Raw genomic sequence first — 21,633 nt, 5'->3', positions numbered from 1 at the left:
TGATGCTGTTTGAAATTATGCCTTCATAATTTGTTAGAGAAAATTCAAATGCAGCACGGTGGTGCAGTGGTTAGCACTGCTGCCTCACAGTTTGAATAACATCTGGAAGGTCTGGGTTCAATTCTGCCCAGGCCTCTCCCTCTCTCTGTGTGGAGTTTGCATGTTTTCCCTGTGCTTGTGTGGGTTTCCTCTGGGTACTCTGGCTACTGGGGTTAGGTTAATTGGCTACACTAAATTGCCCATAGGTGTGAATGTGAGTGTGAAAGGTTGTTTGTCTCTCTGTGTTAGCCCTGCGACAGGCTGGCGACCTGTTCAGGGTGTACCCTGCCTCTTGCCTTATGACAGCTGGGGTAGGCTCCAGTCCCCCCGCAACCCTGAACAGGATAAGCGGTTGGATGGATGGTTGTAATGTGACAAAATATGGAAAAGTTCAAGGGGTATGAAGGCATCTAATTGGAGCAGTGTGAATTCTTCCATTTGAATACTTAATTTCTTTAATGAACCATTTGCAGTAGCCTGATGTTATTTCCTGCTTCCTTCTCTGTCCCAGCTAAATCCACCAGGCCTGCTGACTATGCCCCAGAGTTCCACCTCCAGCGAGGATGAGATGGCCCAGAGCTTTTCCGACTACTCTGACGACTGTGCCTCTGAGAGCTCCCGTGAAGAAACTATTTATGAGACCATAAGGGCCACTGCTGAGCCATCACAGACCCGCATGGACGACATTCACACAAACTCTCTGGTCATCCGTGTCCTCATCCCTGACTTGCAGCAGACTGTAAGTATATGTGAGGAAAGAGTACAGAGGTGTTGAGAATAGTGGTATTAACCTCGTTGCAGCCACCAGCTCACCAGCAATGTATCTAGGGTAAGGTTAAGTTAACATCCACCTGTTTTTGTAGACTTTTTATCCGTTCTTGTCTTGATATGCACTGGAGAGTTAGTGATGCATACTCTAATGCCTTATAACCTCTTTTGTGGTCTAAAAGCTTTCATTGTAAGCTGGCCCACAGTAAACTCAAGCACAATATGAGACCACTAATGTGTTAGATATGCAGGAAAGGTACATGTCCTACAGGCCCATCAGTGGCATTTCAGTGGTGGGTTACAAACAGTGTCACCATGCATTAAACAAATAGCAGTTTTTTAAAACTGCTCATGCAACTGGAAAGAATCAGATGCATTTCCAGATGTATTAAAAGGTTTCACAGTGATCCACATGTGCTTCACTGTACTCTGCTCGTTTTAGCTCCAACAACAAAGTCACAGGGATTTTTTAAGGTGAATATTGTTTAACTGTCCTTACATGTATAAATTAGTATGTCCTTATTAACTCTTCAGATGTATATCTAGAGAGATAAAACAAAAAAACAGGAAAGCAGGATAGTAAAAATAGCTATGGCTCAATGCAGCATTTTGGAGTTCTGGAAAATGAATGAAGACAAATATTTTAGTTGAGAAGGTGCTGGTGTTTACTGCCAAAACAATGCTTGGTGAGACACACTACAATATTTAATGACCACCTGTGACCTTAGAATCCTAATGCTGGTTATGTAATGTAATATTGTAGTGCAGTTTATAACAGAAGATGTGATTTGGGAGTCCAAAGGAGAAAGTAAATGAATGTTAGTCCTTCTATTTCCTATTAATATGTAAATGAGTGGCAGGTGATGAATAGCTGCAAGTAAATGATGTCTAATTAAATCTCATTCTTACCCCAATTTCATATTACAGTACATATAAAAGCTGCAAGCAGTGATGATAGGGCCCTCACAACCTGATAGATGTCGAGGCATGCTACATTAGAAGTGTGCTGGTGGTTGGGCATGTTTCCTGCAGTCCTTTGAATGACTAACGTTCTGGATTCTAATTTGAATGTTGTACAAACAAGTTCCATATCACTTTCTGTGCCCACTACACGGAGTACAAGCACACAGGGCAATTACAGTGGCTTGCAAAAGTATTCATACCCCTTGAACTTTTTCATATATTGTCACATTATAACCACAAACATAAATATATTTCACTGGAATTTAATGTGAAAGACCAACACAAAGTGGTATACAATTGTGAAGTGGAAAGAAAATTATACATGATCCAAAACATTTTTTACAAATAAAAAACTGAAAAGTGCAGTGTGCAAAAGTACTGAGCCCCCCTGAGTCAATACTTTGTGGAACCACCTTTTGCTGTAATTACAGCTGCAAGTCTTTTAGGGTATGTCTCCACCAGCTTTGCACATCTAGTGACTGAAATTTTTGCCAGTTCTTCTTTGCAAAACTGCTCAAGCTCAGTCAGATTAGATCAGGGGTGTCAATCTTACGGCCCGCAGGCCAAATCCGGCCCGCTAGACGGTCCAATCCGGCCCGTGGGATAACTTTGCAAAGCGTAAAAATTACAGAAAAAAAGATTAAATTCAAATTTTCAATAAATGGAGCTGCTATTCCTAATTTGTCCACTGGGTGTCATTATTTGGTTTGTTTTTTTGGTTTGTTTTTTTGGTTTATTTTTTGCTGTCAAACGTAAACTCTGTAATACACTCAAAATGTCTTTGTATAAAAGGAGAAAGGTGGACTCAGAGTATAGAGCTTTCCAAGAAAAATGGACCCTTTCCTATTTATTTACAGAGATAAATGGGAAACCTGTGTGCTTAGTGTGTTCGCAGCAAGTTTCAGTGCTCAAAGAATATAATATCTGGCGCCACTATGTGACTCATCATGGTGAAAAATACAATGGCTTGGAAGGACAACTGAGAAGAGAGAAGGTAAATGATTTGTTGGCTGGTCTGAGGAAACAGCAGGCTGTTTTTACTCGCAGCCGAGAGATCAGTGACGCAGCAGTGAAAGCTAGCTACCTTATTGCCAGCGAAGTAGTATTAGCATCAAAGCCAAAGAAGAATGGGCAAAAATTTCAGTCACTAGATGTGCAAAGCTGGTGGAGACATACCCTAAAAGACTGGCAGCTGTAATTGCAGCAAAAGGTGGTTCCACAAAGTATTGACTCAGGGGGGCTGAATACTTTTGCACACCACACTTTTCAGTTTTTTATTTGTAAAAAAATGTTTTGAATCATGTATAATTTTCTTTCCACTTCACAATTTTATACCACTTTGTGTTGGTCTTTCACATTAAATTCCAGTGAAATATATTTATGTTTGTGGTTGTAATGTGACAAAATATGGAAAAGTTCAAGGGGTATGAATACTTTTGCAATCCACTGTGCATGTCATGTTGTTGGATGCCATGTGTGGACCCCCAATGAAAATGGACATGCCCTTTAACAAAAAATCAAAAGCTCTGCAATTTCACATCACCAAGTTCACTAACGATCATAATGATGGGATTCTTTCTCTAGGAGTGTCATGATTCTGAGGGTTTGAAGTTCTATTATTGTCAAATTCCTTAAATCATGTCTCTTCGGTTGTTATGATTTAGATTCTTGGGTTATTGTAGGTTGAAGTTTTGAATGTTTCTTTAGTGTTTCAGTTTGGAGTATCTAGTTCTGTTTCTGTGGTTGAGGTTTCCTCTGTGTTCCTGACTCCTCGTGTCTGAATTTCTGTTTCCCTGTTTACACACTTCCTGTTTTACTTTGCCAGTCCCTTGTTCCTTGTGCTTTGTCTTCAGTTTTGCGTCCCTCATCTTGTTAGTGTAATTCTGTTAACTGTTTCTCCCTGTCTGTTTCCACTCTCCCCTCATTACCCCATGTGTCTATATTGTCTTGTGTGTTCTTCGCTTCTTTGTCCCATTGGTGTCATTAGTTTCCTTCGCTGTGTTCCCTGATCCTCCTCGTCAGATTAGCTGGTTGTGTTTATAGTGTTCCAAAAACATTTGCCAACATGGAAATTACAGCATGACCTGCAGCTTCCAAACTATACAGCATTAAGACTCATAACAGAGTTGAAGGATGTTTGTCCCATCTGTTCTTTACTTTTTAAATTATTGTTTAGCGGCCACTGTAAATGCCAATGCCAATATATCGGCAAATAGTCGATAATATATCAGGAAATGCCGATGCCTAGTGTTCAATGTTTGTATACATAAACAGTAGCAAATACTTTCCTGAAGAGTAAAACGAATGAATTTTAACTTAACTACACCTGACCTGAATGACTATCCAGTGAGATCCAGTTCCACATAAATTGCAAGATTAGTCCTATTTTTACGTAAACAATAGTCACCAAAGTTATGGATCTGCATCCCCTCTTAACCCAACTTTCAATTGTTTTTCAGCAGTTTGGTAGAAAAATATATTTAATTAGGTAGTTGCACAAAGTCCTATATAAATGTTATATCATGGGCTCCCAGTGTTTTTGCATTATAAAAATACCACACTAGTTTCAGAAATATTCATTAGGCTGTGCTTAGCTTCAGGAAAACAAAACAAAACAAAAATACATGTCTATATTAACAAGAGAAACAAACAAATAAGATTCAAGTTTTAAAATGAATTAAAAAACTGACAGCTAATAAAGAATAATTTCTGGATAATGACACAGCTTTATAATTTGGAATCTTTAATGGTTTCCATCCAGCCATCCATTCACTTCCCCTTATTCTGTTCAGGGTTGTGGGGGGGCTGGAGCCTATCCCAGCTGACATAGAGTGAGAGGCAGGGTACACCCTGTACAGGTCACCAGCCTGTTGCATGGCCAACACAGAGACAGACAACATCCACATTCATGCTCTCATTCACACCTATGGGCAATTTAGACTGTGGGAGGAAACCCATGCAGACACGGGGAGAACATGCAAACTCCACATGGGGGGCTGGGCCAAGGTGGAATCGATCCCAGGCCTTCCAGATGGTATTGGTGTTGCCCCTTTAATGTTTTCTATATTTTTATTAATGTAAACAGAGGGAATTGTGACATTCTTTAGCTGCTAGCATTTAATGAACTCCAGCTTTAGTACATTAACATTAACAGGCTGGGTTCACAATGCTCCTCTGAGCACGTATAAATACGGCACAAGCAGGCTACATCCCCACTCATCGTGTAGCACATATAGGTGACCTTAATTGTACATGGATGCTGCTTCACTTTCATTCACAGAGAAAGCCAGGATGTAAAGGTTCATCATCAAAGACCACCAGTGCCAATGTTGAAGAGCATCTAGGGGTGCTTTTGGAGTCTGTACAGTAGTTTCATCTTGCTTTGAACTGTAGGTCTTTGCTTTATGTGTGTATGTCCTTGGGGAATGACAGCTTTATATTGGATGTACAAGACAGTGCATTGAGTTAGAGCCTTTCTTCATTATGTTCAGGATGAACAAAAAGACAGAGGAATGCAAGTTGGCAGAGTAGCTGCTTGGCAAAGCTCTGTCTTCAGCCACTTGAGTTTCACTCCTTCAGTCTCAGTTTTGTAAATATTCTTTTACTCTGCACATTTTTCGGTCTTGTTGTGTGCAGGGAATGTAACATACATCTCTTGGAGTTTGTTCAGTCTAATGAAGTTGAAATGTACAGTGATGAGATGAACTCATGACCCATTTACATAATTATCAAGGTGGTAAGAACTCCAGCATAGAACATATATGTCCATGTTCACATGTGCACTAAGCTCTCTCACATGTATGCACTAATGCCTCTGATTTCACATTCACCAGTGAGTACTCAGTGGTGCCACTTGATCACATGATTGAGTCACACAATCCACTTGGAAATCAAAGTCAGCTGAATATTTCAGGCAAACACAGATACACAGCCTGCATGTGTATGTGAGCCTGACCTCCAGCTCCAGACCTGACTTACGTGCTGTATGGTACAAAAGCAAGCTTTTGCAGTCGGAACATTTGATGTTAACTCACTGGTTAATGTGTAAATTGTGCTTATTCATGGCTTATTCATGGCAGAACTTAGTGTAAAGACTAGAAGCAAGAGAAATAGCAAGCCAGACTTTGTGCAAAGTATTTAAAACAGTGAAGTACTCTGTATCTCACTGTTATGCAAAAAAGGTAAAAATAACTGGAAAAAGCAACATTATAAAAACAGAACTGAACAAAAAATCACTGACATTTCACTTTTATTGATTTGAAAATCTCTGGCAACAGGTCGGTGGATTTTTTTTTTTGTTGTTCGGCGTTTGACCTAGTTGAAGAGGATTTTTGAATCATAAGAGAATATTTTAAGTTAATATGTTTGCAACATATTATAACATTATGATGACACTTCAAATCCTACAAGCTTTTCTTTGAAGTGAAACCTTTCTTAAGCATTATTAGTGTTTGTATTATATAATTTTTTTCTGAAATGTTGCGCTTTGGGTATTGCTGTTGTGTTTTCTGAAAAGATGCATTTTCTGAAATGCTGGTGTTTTTCTTTTTCTTTTTGTTGCTGTGTTTTGCATCTCAGGGCCACCGTAGTGTTGCCACAAAAGTGGTGCAATATATATACTAAACAAAGTTTATCAGTTCCTGTGTTTGTGTGCAATGATCTCACCTGATTCTTGGCAAGAAAGTAAATATATTTCTCAAACACTTTTCAAACTTTTATCTTTTACTGGATTCTATTTTGAGATTTTTAGCAGTTAACTTTCACACAAAAACTGGTGGCAGTATTCTTCGTTCTTGGTTCTTTCCACAATCTTCACACAGTTCTTTTCTAATAAGCTTTCTTCTCTCAGTTTATTTCATCTATCCCCACTGGGATTCAATGCCAGTACACAGTTCTTACATCCAGATGGAGACACCATCTTTTCATAGATAATTTCTGCTAATAATTCAGCGATTGGACACAGTGGCAAGCAAAGCTAGCTTTCCAAACACTGTTGCTTTGAATGCCTGGACCACTGGAGATGGAGGGTTTGTGAACACTAGAAAGCTGCTATGGCCATATGCTTATCCTAACTATGATCAACTCAGAAACCAGCACCACCAAATGTGTCTTCACAAGAGTAGTAACTGCCCTCCGTCAGCTGTTTCTAGCTGGTCTGGTGTTATGTGGAGGCAGTTGCTGCAGCAAGTGCTCACTGCTTGAAATTATTCTGTACTTTTCAGTCTGGGTCTTACACTTACAGCTCTGGCCACTGTGGGTCATGCAAATTTTATAGTCACCATCTTCATCTTTCCCCAGGGGTAGATCCCCAGGGATTGCTGACAGAAGGTATTTTGTGTCAGTGCTTCAGATTTATAAGCTTAACGTCAAGGCTGAGGGCAATGGAAATTATTAGTTTGTCCCCTTTCAATTTCAGTGGGCACAATGAAAGTAGCAAAGGGAACAGCTAAAATGTTACTAGGGGACACAATATAGTAGTGGATCTTACTTGTATCTAAGTTTGTCTTAAGGAGGATATCTTCAGTCATCATTCCCTATAGGAAAACAAATTTTGCATGTTTAATCCATCCTAAGCAACAGGATTGGAGTGCAAACCAGTTTAGTTATCAAGGGTACAGTGATGTGAGAATTTACCTAGAATGATTTTGAGGACAGGCGAAACCAAGCACCACAAAAGGCTAAGGATCAAGACCTAGAAATGTTGTGAAGCAGCCAAAACCACTGAACCACCATAATACCTTCTCAACCCTACTGCAGACAGCTTCCTGCAGTAACTCTAAGTCTCATAAAGCATTGAACAACAACCATATCCCAGCCTGATGCAGACTTTCCCTGTATCTATGTGGGTTAGTAGTGAGCATTCAATACATTCTCAGTTTTGTATCTTTACCATCAGGTAGCCCTTTAAGACCTATAATAGAAAATGTCCACCAGACCATATCTTTACTTTTCTACATGCTGTAGTACCATCTTGTGGAATATTTCAACTCACTATACATCAATAGAATCTTCAGAACCCTAATTATAATAATATGTATGAAGGAAATCCATAGCAACTACACAAAGTAGCTAACAAGTGCACTAACCCACAAAGAAACGGAAAACCATTTTTGTATCTACATACTATGCTAGATACAGAAATGCCATGGTAATGAAAATGGTAAAGTGCATGTAGTACATTTTGTTGTTAGTGCTTCTTATGCAATTTCTGCAAACCCATTAGAGGAAGGATACAGTGCTCTGGGACATGTTGAACGCATGACATGTAAGTGTAGATCACCTTGTTATAAATAAAAAAAAAATAAAAGCTCTATCATATGTGGTTGCAATTCTACCGCATTTAAAAGCAGTTATGCAATTTGGTCAGGTGATCGTTTCAGGTGATGAAAGTTAAACAGATTTAACTTTGTCATGATCTCCACTGCTTATTGGTTTTTGGAGTGTGTTTTCTCCTTGGAGTCCAAGTTGTAGGTTGGACTGGCTTCCTCCTCCCCCCTATGGAGTGGAGTCTAGTTTCCTGCGCTGATGCTAGAACAGTTGTTGCTCATCAAGGTGCAGTCAATTACCAGTACTTAAGGACCACTTTGAGCTTCCACTCTTCCCTGGGTAGTCTGCTCATACTCCTGTCTCTAGCTTCCCTGTTTTCCCTTCTGGAACTCCCTTGTATATGGGCAAACTAACCAGAAACCCATCCCAAGGACTCACCCACTTCTCCAAGTAAGCCAAAATTCCTCAATGCTATCTCTGCCTCTAATCACTACTGTGGATATCTCTGTCTTGGACTACTTGGATTTACTCCCTTCACCTCTTTCTTAGTGGCTTACACTGTTATGGAACTGTTTACCATTTCTGGCTTCCTCTGTGACTAAGATTTTTTGTTTAACCTTTATGTGAAAAATAAAGACTGAAATTTGAAGAACTGTCTCTGTCATGACTGCATTTGAGTCCTCCATTTTACCTTGGCCTAAGTGGCCCATGACAGTATTATCTGGCCAAATGGACTCAGCAGACCTGATCACAACACCTTTGGCCAAACAGGGCACCATGTTAAGCGAGCATGAGTTTGCCCTGGGAGTTCTAGGAGAACAGCAAAAAATTTCTAATCAACGTCTTGAGGAAATGTTGTGAATGATTCAATCAATTCATGAAAAATTGACTCCTGCTCCCCCCCACAGCAGCTTCTGCTCCCATGAAGACAGAGGTTCCAGAGGCTGCCACACTACTCACAGCTCCTCCAAATGGCTCATCTACCACCGTGATGTTTCGGTATGCACTTTCCCCATCCCCGGAATCATTCACAGGGAAGTTGGGATGTTGCAGAGGGCTCCTGTTCTCTGGCTATGACTTGCTCACCCCGCTCCTTCTCCGATGATGCTGCAAAACTTTGTTATGTGATGAGTCTCTTGAGAAGAAAAGTCCTGGCATGAGGCCTAAAATTATTGGAACTTCTATTTAATGAGTTTTTAAGTGAGCTGAAGAAGACTTTTAATCATCCCATGTGTGCAGGAAATGCAACTAACAGGTTGCTGAACTTAAGACAAGACTGTGGCAGAGTTTGTTATTGAGTTTCGTACTGTGGCTCCTGAGACACAATGGTTGGAAAATGCCTTGCAGGGAGTGGTTTTTCAATCACTTAATGAGCAAATGAAATATCAGTTGGTTTCATAATGAGCCACCCACATTTGAAGCATTAGTCTCTCTAGCCCTCAAGACTGATAACAGACTCAAGGAAAGGCACCTTGGCAGAAACTACAAATCCCATCAGCCACTCCAGCTGATTCCAGTTCATGCCCTTGCTCCTCTGTCTCTGCTCTCCACTTCCTATTCCAAGTCACCATGGGTCCTCAGATGATAACCCCTTAGCCAATGGACATTGGCAGAGTGCAGCTAACACTGGAGGAGTGGCAGAGACGGATTGAGGCATGGGAATGTCTCTACTGTGGTCAGCCAGGGTATTTCATCACAACTTGCCCCGTGTGGCCAAAAGATTCCATCCACCAGTAAGGTCTGTATTAACTGAGACTCATTCCCTCTCCAGGCCTTAGTGGATTCTGAGGCTGGGCACAATCTTTTGGTTGCTGAATTGGCTAAGCATTTAAAGCTATCTTTGCACCCGTTAGCCTCTCCAATTCCAGCTTCAGCTCTGAACATTTGATCCACGTGTGCATTGTGTTATAGCACTTGCTGAAGAACCGGTAATATGTGAAGGCCAAAAGATGTGAGTTTCACTCATTCTCTGTGACTTTTTTGGAGTATGTTTTTGAAGGAGTGCAGATGAAGACGGATCCAGAGAAGATCATAGCAGTAGTGGAGTGGCACCCCCCTTCAGGAAGCAGCTCCGGCAATTCCTCGGTTTCACCAACTTCTAAAGATGCTTCATTTGAAAATATCATCTGGTACCATCCCCTCTCCCATGGCTAATTCCTTTTGTTTGGTCCCCAGAAGCAGATGCAGCTTTTGCTCAGCTCAAAGATAGATGCAGCTCAGCACTGATCCTGATCCAACTAGACCCTAAACTCCAGTTTATTGTAAAGGTGGACGCTTCTGGCTCCGGTGTTGGGGTGGTGCTGTCCCAGCAGACCGGGACTGATTATAAACTCCAGCCCTCTGCCTTCTTCTTCAGACATTTAATTCAATTCAATTCAATTTTATTTATATAGCGCCAAATCACAACAAACTGTCGCATCAAGGCGCTTTGTATTGTGGGTAAAGACCCTACAATAATACATGGAACAGAACCACGAAATTTGGGACTGTGAACTATTAGAGGTTAAGCTGGTGCTGTCAGAGTGGTGACATTGATTGGAAGGGGGGTTTAGCAGCCATTTATAATCTGGACTGATCATAAAATCTTAGCCTTGTCGCAAAGATTTATAAAATTATTCAAAACAGCTCTCTGCCATCCCTTGATAAAACTAAGTTGGCCTGGGAGGAGGACCTACAAATTCCACTCACAGAGGAGGTGTGGTCAGAATCTCTACAACGTATCCATACTACATCTCTTTGTCTAAGACATTGTCTTATTCAATTTAAAGTTTTGCATGGCTTGCATTACACTAGGCAGAAGGTGTCTAAGATTTATCCTGGTGCTGATCCAACCAACCACAGATTTGCCATACCAAAATTAATCCTAATCCAACCATTGGTATTTTCGGAGTTTCAGACGAGAGTATTGTTATAACAAAGCCTCAGGCTAATTTTATTGCTTTTGCTTCACTACAAGCACGGAGGCTTATCCTTCGCCACTGGAAGTCAAGAGCACCTCCATCATTTTCCGAATGGGTTCGGGAGGTGATCTCCATTAAAAAAACTCAGATACAACAGGAACAAATCCCGTCAGAAGTTTAAGGACACCTGGGGCCCTTTCATTGAGTGTGTTCTTACACTCTCCCTTACTTAGTCATAGTAAAATTGCCCTCAAGGCATAACCTACATGTTATTCACCAGGAGTACTGACCAGATATTTTTTACTCTTAAGCCTGTTTTTGGCTATAGTATACTAAGTGTCACTGAATCGTTTTCCACTATACTGAATGGTTGCCACTGTAACCCTGCTGTCAGTAGTTATTTATTTATTTATTTTGTTTAAGTTGCTTTTTGGTTTTTTTTCTTATTTTTTTGTCCTTGTTTTCTTGGGGTGAAGAGTGTTGTTCTGGGGGTGGGGGCGGGGGCATGTTTTTGTAACCTGTATATAATGTTCAAAAAATCTTATAAATAAAGTGTTTAAAAAAATAAATGAATAAAATCTTAGCCTACCTGCAGAACACGAAAAGGTGGAATTCTTGTCAAGCTAATTGGCCTCTGTTCTTCGGTTGCTTCTTCGGTTGCAACATCTCCCCTCACCCTGGTTCCAGAAACATCAAGCCTGATGTCTTGTCTCACCAGTTCTCTATGTAGAACAATGACTCAGAACCTAAGATGATCCTCCTCTTTAACTGTACAATGAGAGCTTTAATCTGTGAACTGGAAAACACCATCCAACGGGTTCTTCAGTCTGAGCCTGATCCTGGTACAGGTCTTAACCATCTGTATGTCCCATCTTTGGCCTGTTTCTCAGTTAGCCACCACTAGCTTCACCTGCCATCCTGCTGTGAGTAGGACCATAAGATTCTTAAAATGTTACTTTTGGTGGTCATCACTGAAGAGAGATGTGAGAGAGTATGTCACAGCTGTTTGTGCATGAAACAAGAGTAGCTCCCAACACTGATCAGCTCTCCTTCAGCCTTTATTGGCCCTTCATAGACCCTGCATTAGATTGTGTGACTTGTTTACCCCCTTCCTATGGGAAAACAGTTTGTCTCAGTAATAGACAGGCTTTCTAAGTCAGTCTACTTCATAACTCTTCCTAAACTGCCAACAGCTACTGAAACTACCAACCTTTTAGTGGATCATGCATTCAGACTTCATGGGATCCCAGTCACCACTCTGAATATCTCTGTCTTGGAATACTTGGATTTACTCACCTCTCTTCTCAGTGGCTTACTCTGTCGTGGATCCAGTTCCCAGCTCCAGCTTCCTCAGTAACCAAGATCTTTCACTTAACCTTGTTGTAAGAAATAAAGACTGAAATTTATAGAGCGGTCTCTGTCATGCCTGCATTTGAGTCCTGCATTTTGCTTTGGCCTACGCAGCCCATGACACTTTATGCAAATAAGAGTAGTAGTCAGAAAACCTGAACAAAACCTGAAAGGAAGCAATGTACTGATCAGCATGTACATTTCGTTTTTACAGCTGTGGCTACATCTCTGTGGAGTAGACCCTTTTTGTTCTCTTTCTTTTTTTTTTTTAAAGTCACTGGACTTACGGATTACAAAAAACAAAAACCCACATCATGTGAGAAAGTGTTGGCTTCTTATTTCTACAGTGTTAGGTAGAAAGTCAGTCACAGTAATGGGCAAAAATTAGTGGAGACAATATTTGTTCACTTCCAGTTAGTCTTAGGTGGCTCCCATACTGTATGTTGTTTTACCAGAATCATATCTCTACACTCCTGGAGAGTTTGACCACTGAAAACACAGGGTTGTCATTATTTATTTTATATATTCTGTGTTGATGTCCAAAGTACAATGGCAACCCTCAACACATGCATGGACCATTATCTTTGCCTCTATATTTCATACATATTGTTTAAGTTGAGTTCTGCCAGCAGCTTAGCAGGCAGTAATAATGGGAGTGGATGGAAATTTGCCACTGTAATAAACCAATAGGGGGAAAGCAGGTCCTATCAGTCCAAACAGCCCCTGCCAGATGCTAGACATCTGTTTCTGTATACCTTCAACCCTTCATCTCCTTTCCTTGTCTCCATGCCAGGCGAGAGGATTACAGCTAGACAGAGTTCACAGGCTGCTCATCACTTCAGACTTTATTAAAGACACAGGGCTGCTATCACCGGCTGAGCAGCACATTCAGCTGTACACACTCACAGACACTTCCTGAATGCCACGGCACAGTGCCCGTAATCCTCGGATTCAGACCACGCCAGAAATCCTGTTTGTTTGGGTTATTTTTTTTTTCACTTTAGGGAAGCTGAAGCTGAGAAAGAGCGGGAGCAGAAGGGTTGTGTCAATTACATCCTCAGTGAGGAAAGTGGCCCTGCTTAGCATAAGGCGTTCTAACAATAAAACAATAAAAAAAAAGGTTTGGCAGTGATGTATGACAACCATTGTTTAACTGTAGTAACTGGGACAGGGTTTGTGTTATTAAAGCACCAATTTGGATGTGTTAGAACTGTTTTGATTGGGTACCATTGTTCTTTAGTTCTGGACTAATCCTCTCATAAGTCTTATGGTCCAGTGTATTTGCATCTGCCACTCAAAAGTTGGAAGTCCAATTCACAAGTGAAATGTGTGTCACACGTTTGCTGTTTTCAGAGGTGATTATTTAATTTGTCCTGATTGCTGTGATTGCCAGCCAACGCTCCAGTCATCACTTTCTAATCAATTTGTCTCTTTTTTTCTTCTCACACATTTCCACCCCCTCTGCTGCTCTCCAATCCCCACCAGAAATGCATGCGTTTCAACCCGGATGCAACAATCTGGGTTGCCAAGCAACGAATCCTTTGTACACTTAATCAGAGCCTGAAAGACGTGCTCAACTATGGGCTTTTCCAGCCAGCTAGCAATGGGAGGGACGGAAAGTTCCTGGATGAAGAACGCATCCTTCGAGAGTACCCCCAGCCAATCAGCAAGGGCGTCCCATGTTTGGAGGTAAACTGTTGGCCAGTTAGATTATTGTTTAAATGTACATGAATCAAATCAGACTTATTGAATATTATTATGTTATATAATTTCAAAATTAAAACAGGAATGTTATTTAAATTCCCATGGAAATCTTGCAGTTGTGGTCAGAAGTTTACATTCACCCACCATGGGCATAAACATCATGGTAATTTGGGGCTTTTAATGAACGGTTGAACTGTTTTTCTTTTTTTTTTGAGGGTGGAATGATTGCACATTGTACATCTTTTAATGACTTTAAAACCAAGAATTGGGTGCACAAATTTATTTTGGATTTTCTCTAATCCACACAGGATTAAAATTATACATAAAAGAGGACTTAAAGGAGGTGAATGAAAAAGGAACACTCATGGGAACCTCCCTGAGCAGCCAAGGCCTATTGCAACATAACTAAGGGAGGGTTCAGGGTCACCTGAAACAGCCCTAAACTATAAGCCAGATCAAAAAAGGAAGGTTTTAAGCCAATCTTAAAAATAGAGAGGGTGTCTTGTGTCCTGAATCGAAACTGGGAGCTGGTTCCACAAAAGAGGGGCCTGAAAGCTGAAGGCTCTGCCTCCCATGCTACTCGTAATTTTCCTAGGAACCACAAGTAAGCCAGCAGTCTGAGATCAAAGTGCTCTCTTGGGGTGATACGGTACTATCAGGTCTCTAAGATAAGATGTGGCCTGATTATTCTTTCCAGTCCCTGTCAGTACTCTAGCTGCAGCATTTTGGATCAGCTGAAGACTTTTCAGGGAGCTTTTAGGACAGCCTGATAATAGTGAATTACAATAGTCCAGCCTAGAAGTAATAAATGCATGAATTAGCTTTTCAGCATCATGCTGAGACGGGATGTTTCTAATTTTAGAGATATTGCACAAATACAAGAAAGCAGTCCTACATATTTGGTTAATATGTGCACAGTAGGACTTATCCTGGTCAAAATTACTCCAAGATACCTCACAGTGTTACTGGAGGCCAAGGTAATGCCATCCAGAGTAAGTATCTGGTTAGACACCATGTTTCTAAGGTTTGGAGGGCCGAGTACCATAACTTCAGTTTTATCTAAATTTGGAAGCATAAAATGAGAGGTCATCCACGCCTTTATGTCTTGAAGACATTCCTGCAGTATAACTAATTGATGTGTGTCATCTAGCTTCATGATTCACTTTGCTTGATTACTGTTTGACAGCTAGATGGTGAAAACTTGTACAAAATTGGGTGTTTCAGCAGGACCCCCCCCCACCCCCCACCCCCCCAAAAAAAAAGAAGCAAACAAACAAACAAACAAATACAAACAAACAAAAAAGACATCAAAAGTGGTTTTGGAATGAACAAATAAGCGTAACCTTAAACTCAACTCTACTGAAATTTGTGGACTATGCTAGATCCATTGCAGGAAACCAACCAATATAAATTACCTCTACCAATTTTGAGACCTTCAGATGGGATTGGACTATGGATATACATCTAAACCTTTGGGCGAAAAAGTTTCATACACTACTGTATTTATCTTCTGGTACTCCAGCATGTTAGATTAATTGGTGATTCTAAAATGGCTATACAGTGGGGAAAATAATTCTTTCATTCCCTGATGAATTTATAAGTTTTCTCACCTCCAAAGACAGTGTCTGACTTATGTGTATATAGCACATCTGCCCAAAGAATCAGTTTCTTCCTTTCCAACCTCTCCACCACCATAGGCAAGACCAAAGAGCTGTCAGGGGCAAGATAGCTCAAGATGGCACATGTACAGGCCCATCTTAAGTTTGCCAGTGAACATCTAAATGATTCAGAGAATGTTTGGGTGAAAGTGCTTTGTCAGATGTCACCAATATGGAGCTCTTTGGCATCAACTTGACCTGGAGGAGGAGAAATGCTGAGTATGAGCCAAAGAACACCATCCCCACAGTCAAGCATGGAGGTGGAAACATTATGTTTTTGGGGCTGTTTTTCTTCTTAGGGTACAGGATAACTTCACCACATTGCGGGGCCAATGGACAGTGCCATGTACAGTGGTACCTCGAGATACGAGCTGCTCCACATACGAGTTTTTCGAGATACGAGCCGCGGCTCGAGCAAAAAATGCTCTAGATACGAGCTCAGTTCCAAGATACGAGCCGAGCTTTGGGACACCACCGATAGTTGGCACGTCGGCGCTCGGTCCCACAATCCTCTCGTATGGGATTAAATTTGTCTCAATATTATTCAAACAAAAAAAACTAATCTCAATCAAATAGGATAGTGTAGGAGTCGGTGGAAGGAGACACGAGCCGGTATGTAGTCTCAGCTTTATTAGGAAAAAACTCACAACAAACTCAACTCCAAATATAACTCCTCAAAAGGAGGAGTCAAGCCCTTTTATCCTAGGCCTCTCTCTCCCGCCTTTTCCCTATCTATTCCGGTCTCTCTCTTCGCAATAAGAGCTTGGGGCATTCTGGTGTGAAATGTGCATATATGTGGCCACCACACAGGCCCCCCCTGAACACACAGAATGGCAAACAATACAATAATAAAAACAGCAACCATTTTAACTCAACATAGCAAAAATAAAATACCACATCAAGAGTATCTCCTAGGGGGTTTAACAAGGCGGCCACTACGGCTGTGCTTGGCGACCACAGGTGGTGAAAACGAGGGAGGGGCATAGCCCCGACTACGGCGAGACTGCCCCCTCGCAGGGGAAAAAACAGCAGCGGGGGGCAGGTCCTCCGAGTGAGGCATAGAAATGGGAGGACGACCGCGGCGCGGAGGTTGGGCCAACTCAATAGGACCATCCGGAAACATGTGAGCAGGCTTAAGGCGATCCACCGAAACCCGCTCCTGACGACCTCCCAGCTCAACCAAAAAATCCTTAGGTCCCACCTCTAGCACACGGAATGGACCATCATAAGGAGGTCGAAGTGGAGCACGGTGCGCGTCATGGCGGATAAAAATGTACTTGGCAGACATCAGGTCCTTTGGCACATATGACTGTGGAAGGCAGTGATGCGCCGCTACTGGGGCCAAAAACCTATCATTCCCCGGGAAAACCGGCCCGCTCCTTTTGTCAGCCCCCGAAGCAGATGCACCAGGAAGGAATTCCCCTGGAACCCTCAAAGGCTGGCCCAGGACCAGCTCGGCTGAAGAAGACTGCAGGTCCTCCTTAGGTGTCGCACGCAGGCCCAGCAGGACCCAAGGAAGGCGGTCAACCCAGCTGCTGTCCACCAGCGCAGCCCGTAAGGCAGCCTTCATGGTACGGTGGAACCTCTCGCAAAGGCCATTGGACTGCGGGTGGTACGCGGTAGTGCGATGGAGTCTGACGCCAAGGTTCTCCGCCACAGCAGTCCACAGCTCAGACGTGAACTGAGGACCCCTGTCAGATGTCAAGTCAAGCGGTACGCCAAACCGAGATATCCAGGAGGAGACGAACGCACGAGCAACATCTGCTGAGGTGGTTGACGCCAAAGGAACTGCTTCAGGCCACCGAGTCGTCCTGTCCACCATTGTCAGGAGATGGGTGAAACCCCGGGAAGGGGGAAATGGACCTACCAGGTCTACATGGACATGTTCGAACCTTCTCTGTGGTATGGGAAAGTGCTCCAGAGGGGATTTGGTGTGTCGTTGCACTTTGGCGCGCTGACAAGCAACACATGAGGAAGCCCACGCCCTGACCTCGTTCCGGAGGCCGGGCCACACAAACTTGGCCCCTACCAACTTAACTGAGGCTTTAACTCCTGGGTGCGAAAGAGAATGAACTGCCTCAAAAACCCGCCGACGCCAGCAAGCAGGAACCAAGGGGCGAGGCCTGCCCAATGAGACGTCGCAAAGTAGGGTTACGCCACTATCCTGAAATGAGACATCTTCCAAACGCAAACTGGACTCGGCCGCCTTAAAAGCCTGAATCTCCGTATCCGTAAGTTGGTCGGCAGCCATGGCAGAGTAGTCCACTCCCAAATGCACAGAACTAACCTGCGCCCTGGACAGACAGTCAGCCACCCGATTACACTTGCCGGCGACGTGCTGAATGTCAGTGGTAAACTCTGAAATAGCAGAAAGCTGCCGTTGCTGCCGTGCAGTCCATGGTTCTGAAACCTTTGCCATGGCAAATGTGAGAGGTTTGTGGTCTACAAAAGCGGTAAAGTCACGGCCCTCAAGCAGGAACCGGAAATGACGCGTCGCGAGAAAAAGGGCAAGGAGCTCCCTGTCAAACGTACTGTACTTTCTCTCCGCATCCCGAAGCTTCCTGCTAAAAAAGGCGAGGGGCTGCCAAGCACCACCCACCCATTGTTCGCACACGGCCCCGACTGCAAAATCGGAGGCATCGGTAGTAAGGGCAACAGGCGCCTCGGGAGACGGGTGGGCCAGCAGGGCAGCGTTGGCAAGAGCAGCTTTGGCACTGTCAAATGCCTGCACCCGCTCAGGTGTCCACTCTATCTCTTGGTTGCCTTTCTTGCCCTTAAGTGCATTGTACAGAGGGTGCATGAGGTGAGCAGCCCGGGGGATGAAACGGTTATAAAAGTTCACCATCCCCAAAAACTCCTGCAGGGGCTTCACTGAGGAAGGGCGCGGAAAAGCAGAAACCGCCTCCACCTTAGCGGGCAGGGGAAACGCCCCTTGGGGCGAAACGAGGTGTCCCAAAAACTCTATGGCCGGCAGACCGAACTGGCATTTAGCTGGATTCACAATCAAACCGTGCTCACTGAGACGCTCAAACAACTGGCGGAGGTGCACTGAATGCTCCGCGGCGGAAGGGCTGGCCACCAGTATGTCATCCAGATAGACGAACAAAAATGGCATACCACGCAAAACGGAGTCCATGAGGCGCTGAAACGTCTGTGCCGCGCCCTTCAGACCGAAGGGCATTCGCAAAAACTCGAAAAGGCCAAAAGGAGTGATAACCGCGGTCTTGGGCACATCACGCGGATGGACAGGAACCTGATGGTATCCCCTCACCAAATCCACCTTTGAAAAAATAGTTGCCCCCGCAAGATGAACCGAAAAATCTTGAATGTGGGGAACCGGGTACCTGTCATTAGTCGTCGCATTATTAAGGCGCCTAAAATCCCCACAAGGGCGCCACCCACCGTCAGCTTTAGGGACCATGTGCAACGGGGACGCCCACGGGCTGTTTGAGCGGCGCACAATACCAAGGCGCTCCATGTTTGCAAACTCCTCCCTGGCTATCGCTAACTTCGCGGCATCGAGACGGCGTGCACGCGCAAAAACCGGCGGACCCACAGTGGTAATGTAATGCTCCACACCATGTTTAGCTACGGCTGCAGAGAAGGTGGGAACCGTGAGGGTGGGAAACTCGGCAAGCAAACGCTGGTACTCATCACCTGTGGCAAGCATGTTAGCGAGGGGCAGGGGGCGAGGACTACCAAGTGTACAGGGGTAGGTATCAAAAGACACAGCATCTATCAAGCACCTATTAGCTACATCGACCAACAACCTGAAAGCACACAAGAAATCAGCGCCGAGTATAGGTACTGACACAGACGCTATCACAAAGTCCCAGTTAAACTGACGTCCCTTGAAACACACAGTCACCAACCTCATTCCATATGTGCGAATGGGGGTACCGTTCGCCGCGTCCAGCAGGGGTCCGTGACATTGTCCCAAGGCGTCCGCAGCTGAAGCCGGCATGATGCTACGCTGAGCACCCGAGTCCACAAGCAGACGGCGTCCCGAAGCAGTGTCCTCAATGAAGAGCAGCTTGTCCGAGCTGCCAGCGCACACAGCTGCTAGTGAGCACCGGCCCTCTCGTTTCCCTGGTGCTGGAAGGTACACGGCGGAATGCAGCGCTTCGCCTTCACTCCGAACCGGCGATGATAGAAGCAGAGCACGCTCTCCTTCCTCCGGCGCTCTGCGACGGCGGCCACAGCACCAGCTTCTCTAGCCTCCGTCCCTTGTAGAGCCGCACTCGGTAAAAGTGCATGCACACCGGAATGCCTGGATGCCAGCAAAATCTTGTCCGCCTCTTCAGCTAGCCCGCGGTAATCCTTGGCCCGTATCAGAGCGGAGCTGGCTAGCGCGGTGCGCACGGGAGGGGGGAGCTGGCGCAGGAACAGATGCGTAAAGAGAAACGAAGCGTCGCCCGGGCCGAGCAGAGCCAGCATGCGCTCCATCAGCTCGGAGGGTTTACCATCTCCCAAGCCATTCAGGGACAACAGGCGATCAGCCCGCTCTTCGTCTGAAAGCTGATAAATCCGCAGAAGGTTCTCCTTCAGCGCTCCATACTTGTTAGCAGGCGGCGGGTCCCGGAGCAGTCCCATCAGCCGGCGGGTAGAAGCAGAGTCCAGCGCCGCGACGACATGGTAATACTTGGTGTCGTCTGAGGTGATCCCGCGGAGGTGAAACTGGGCCTCCACATGCTGGAACCAAGGCTCTGGATCGTGCTGCCAGAACTCCGGGAGCTTGACCGTGGCCGCAAAAATAGCGGGAGAAACGGCGGCGGCTGGTGAGGAAACGGCGGCGGCTGGTGAGGAAACAGCGGCCGCTGAGCTGTCGTCAGCAGACATGTTCTTTAGTCGGGGTCACCAATGTAGGAGTCGGTGGAAGGAGACACGAGCCGGTATGTAGTTTCAGCTTTATTAGGAAAAAACTCACAACAAACTCAACTCCCAATATAACTCCTCAAAAGGAGGAGTCAAGCCCTTTTATCCTAGGCCTCTCTCTCCCGCCTTTTCCCTATCTATTCCGGTCTCTCTCTTCGCAATAAGAGCTTGGGGCATTCTGGTGTGAAATGTGCATATATGTGGCCACCACAATAGCATGATAATATCGACTGTCCTCATAAGTTGTGCAAGACTTTCTTCTTTGAAAAGAGGATGGACACTTTAGTAGTAGCTGTTAAGCAGTGTAAATTTGTGAAAATTAGTTACCATTCAGACTCTGTGTTACCTCCATTCTTTTCTAGTGTTGATGTCCTGTAACTGAAACAAAGCAAGCCCTGCAGTGCTCGGCAGGTGGGAGGGATCAGAGGCTGCCGCTTTAGTCAGCGCTAACCAATAGGGACACGTGTTACATCGTTCATCTTTAGGCCCCGCCCCAGTATGTTCACGTTCCGAGAGTTCAAAAAACAAAACCAAAAAAAGGGAGCATCAAAACCAAAAGTTAGAGAATCGTAACCAAAGATTTCTGACATGCGCAAATAAAAGTTTAGGTTTTGCAAATAAATTTTTTTTCACGAGAAAAAATTAGTCATTTAAATAAAAAATAAAAAAATAGTTTTAAGACAAAACTTTTGTAATTTGAATAAAAAAAAATAGTTTTACAAAAAATTATTTCATTACAATTCTGAAAGTTTTGACCACAATTTTTTTTTTGATTGAGATTAGTTTTTTTTTATTTGAATAATATTGAGACAAATTTAATCCCATACTCTCGCATCCCATCCTATGAAAACAAGCCCAAAAAAGCCCAACTGGCAACCCACAACACTGTGTTAAACTGAGGCCGCTTTTAAACGGTATAGCTCTATACCGTTTAAAAGCGGTATAGCTCTATAGCAGTATAGCTCACTTTTTGTTTTGTCTCATTGTGTTTTGGAGCAGTGAAATCCATGTTTCTTAGCCTCATAGAAGAGAAGTGTGCACAGTTTTGTTTTTTTGTGGGTGTGTGCTTCTCAGTATTAGCATGTTGAATTAAATCAGCATGGTGAGAA

General features: G+C 43.8%; 1 protein-coding gene across 1 annotated transcript in view; it reads left to right on the top strand.

The window, feature by feature from the left end:
* The first annotated feature begins 574 nt into the window (after positions 1 to 574).
* The window catches only part of shank2b (SH3 and multiple ankyrin repeat domains 2b), a 304,111-nt gene continuing 283,052 nt past the window's right edge, over positions 575 to 21,633 (top strand). Inside the window, 2 exon segments of the mRNA XM_030724518.1 lie at positions 575 to 778; positions 13,773 to 13,976. Of these exon segments, the coding sequence (XP_030580378.1) occupies positions 575 to 778; positions 13,773 to 13,976 (408 nt within the window).

The sequence above is a fragment of the Archocentrus centrarchus genome, unplaced genomic scaffold (genome assembly GCF_007364275.1).
Source record: "Archocentrus centrarchus isolate MPI-CPG fArcCen1 unplaced genomic scaffold, fArcCen1 scaffold_37_ctg1, whole genome shotgun sequence".
NCBI classification, from domain to species: Eukaryota; Metazoa; Chordata; class Actinopteri; order Cichliformes; family Cichlidae; genus Archocentrus; species Archocentrus centrarchus.
This window is presented reverse-complemented; position numbering and strand designations above follow the sequence as displayed.